The 2,989-nt window shown below is 36.0% G+C and overlaps 1 protein-coding gene across 1 annotated transcript; it reads right to left on the bottom strand.

The window, feature by feature from the left end:
- Positions 1–1,217: 1,217 nt before the first annotated feature.
- On the bottom strand, positions 1,218–2,381 carry LOC144963885 (uncharacterized). Its single transcript, XM_078897831.1, has one exon. The coding sequence runs from the start codon at positions 2,379–2,381 to the stop codon at positions 1,218–1,220; it is 1,164 nt and encodes a 387-aa protein (XP_078753957.1).
- Between the last annotated feature and the right edge of the window lie 608 nt (positions 2,382–2,989).

Here is a 2,989-nt window from a genome sequence, read left to right as displayed (position 1 = left end):
CTTGCGGCTGAACCACAACTGGCCCATTTCTCTCTTCTTTAAAAAGTCTTTCAAAATAATTTGCCCGCATATCAAGTTACCCTCCATGAAGTCCTTATAGAGGGATTTTTCCCCTGTTCCTTGAAAGTTTAAAGGACATTAAAAAGTGATTGTTACTCTTTGGATAGGACATTTAGTCCATTGTAAAATATTACCGTCAGATTGGGTAAACGCACTCCTACCTATAACGTATTATGTTTGGATGCTTATTATTTGGTTCTTTAGTTTAAGTCTATTGAGTTAATTAATACATGGCCAGAATGTCTAAATATCTTGTTATATTATATCGATGTGAAACTAAATTATAATTTCCTTAAGGATCCATAAAGTATATCTCACCTTACCTTATCTTATAGGGAATGAGATTAGCGGAAGAGTAGCGTCCCTTGATTGGACGTCAACCATAGTCTGTGACGTCACCGGCGGAAAAGTTATTAGAGAGAGAACGTCATGTTGGTTGTGCGTATGGTCTCTCGTCCTCGCCGCGTTTATAATAAATATATAATTTTCAATCACTTGTAGCAACGCATTCGAGTAAAGTTTCATTATGTTTTCATGGGACAGCATTTGCTCAACGGTATGGTCTTTGCTTCGTACCCGAAAGATACCGAGTTCGACTTCCCTCCATCCTGCGTAGCCTTGAGCAAGTCACCTAGCCTTAGCTTTGAGGGGCTGCACTGCTGCTAAGGCCTGGGTTATTCCAGTCTTCTCTTGGAATAGATCCTAATTTAAAAAATTCCCCTTAGGGACGAAAAAAGGGAATTTATTTTATCTATTGTTTGTTTTAAATAACAGAGTGTATATAAGAATTTAGATCATGACATGTAAGTAGGATACACGCTGGATGAAAAATAATTGCCATCATTATTGAGCTCTTTACATGAACTGTGACCCTTCGTCTCAAAATGGTATTAAGTCGGGATGATTAAGTTGCTGAAAATTGAATTTCTAGCCAGAAATATCGGACTTTCGTTGATTTTGTATGCGTTATAGAGGAGAATGAATATCATAATTTAGAGTGCTAAATAGACAATTATTCATATGTTTTGACCAGTTTAACTTTAATTTGACTTTATAGCATCTGGTTCATCCCGACATAATACCGTTTTGAGACGTTGGGTCACAAATATGATCTCAGTAAAACGTAAATCAGATCATTTGGGTTTGTCGTATCCGGTTTATTTTACAGACTTCTCGTCTTTGGAGATGCCGATCCATTCTCGAAACACTGTCTTGTACTTAGAACTCATCTTATAATAAACGATAATGTTGATGCTACTGTTGAATACCCCCATGAAGAATGTCAATACATACATGGAGACAGCTGTATTGTGATATTTGCCCATGATCCGAATATCTGGATTAATTGAGTACATCAGTAAGAACATGAAATCTGGAATGTAGCAAATTAAAAATATAACTGATATCAAGACAATCATTGAAATGAGTTTCTTTTCCTTTTGCATCTTACTATTTGACATGACATTTTGATTAGATGTATTTCCGGATTTAGGTTTCTCTTCTTTGTCTACCGGTTTTGACTTCACTTCGCTCCCTTGTTCATTTCCTGTTGCAATAGAGCTCCGCCATGTTTTTGAAAGTTGAACACGTGACGCAGTGATAACTGTGCAGATTAAAACAATGGCCACTGATCCAATATTGAAAACGATAGAGTTAATGTACCACATGATGTCAACAACGAATTGCCAGTCTGACGCTAATACGAGTACAATTCGTGATCTATTTACGATAGGATCGTGGTTGTACACAAGCTTTTGTTTTATAAATGCTGGAGAGAAACTACTGAAAAAGCAGAGGAATATGGACGCAATGATGACAATGGAGCGTTTGGGCGACAGCATAGATTTGACCTTGAAAGGAAAAACCACGCACATACACCTTTCAAACGCAATATAGGCGGTAATCGTTCGTGTGATCTGGACAAACATCAAATGAGGCCATCCAGCAGGCAAGTACGCCATTGCAAAAGGCTCCCATGGAAGATTAGGAGGGTTTAGTAACCAAGCACAGTAAGAAAAGCTCAAGAAAAGCATAGTTATGGCCACACACAAATCGGATACAGCTAGCCCCAGAAGGTTTACCGTCCCACATTCTTTATGAGCTCTTTGTTTGACGAAGACTATGATGTTGATGACATTGGTGACAATTCCTAGGATACCGACTAAAGCGCCTAGAACGACAGCAAAAAGCCACTGGAAAGCTACAGAAGCTTCACTACTTAGAATCTTATTATTTAAAACAGATTTGTTGATAAATATTAGACCTTGACTGTCCTCAAACGATGATAAGTCATTGTGTGGATAAACTATAGACCTGTTCATCTCTTCTATTGATATAAGTAAAAGGGTGAAAGGATAATAGACAAAGACTTATAAATTCCTTGGTATATAATTGGGCTTAATATTAAGTCAAGCCTGAAAGGTTTAATAAGTGACCGCATAAACTTAAATGGATACAAATGTTGAGATGTGTATTGCTTACAGTTTCTTGGAATATTCAAATGGCATTGAAACTAAAATTATTATAGAATGACAATTTGTGTCTTGACTTTATGGTTATATATTACTGATATGGTATGATATGATATAGAGGTGGCGAATTTTATATCATCTTTGATATGAATAGTAAAACTATTGAGGTCTTTACCACTGACATACGTAAATATAAAATTGCTAAACCTCTATTGATCTTCTAAAATATTACTTGTCAAAAATGTATCCGATTATTATTGATTGAGGTAAAAATTTACACGGATTAATATTTACTTATCATAGGCATTATCGTCATTATGTTTGAACAGCAATGGCGTAACTCTGGTTCTTGCAAATTATTTTTATACTAAAGTGCAATACAAATCGTGCTGTAATGACAGGCAATAAACAGTGCACTTGGGGCTAATTTTTATAGGGATATTATTGCGATTATTTTA

Source organism: Berghia stephanieae, chromosome 2, assembly GCF_034508935.2.
Source record: "Berghia stephanieae isolate SIO BIC M18660-M18661 chromosome 2, UCSD_Bste_1.3, whole genome shotgun sequence".
Lineage (NCBI taxonomy): Eukaryota > Metazoa > Mollusca > Gastropoda > Nudibranchia > Aeolidiidae > Berghia > Berghia stephanieae.
The sequence above is the reverse complement of the archived record's forward strand: the minus strand, read 5'-3'. Positions and strand labels throughout refer to the sequence as shown.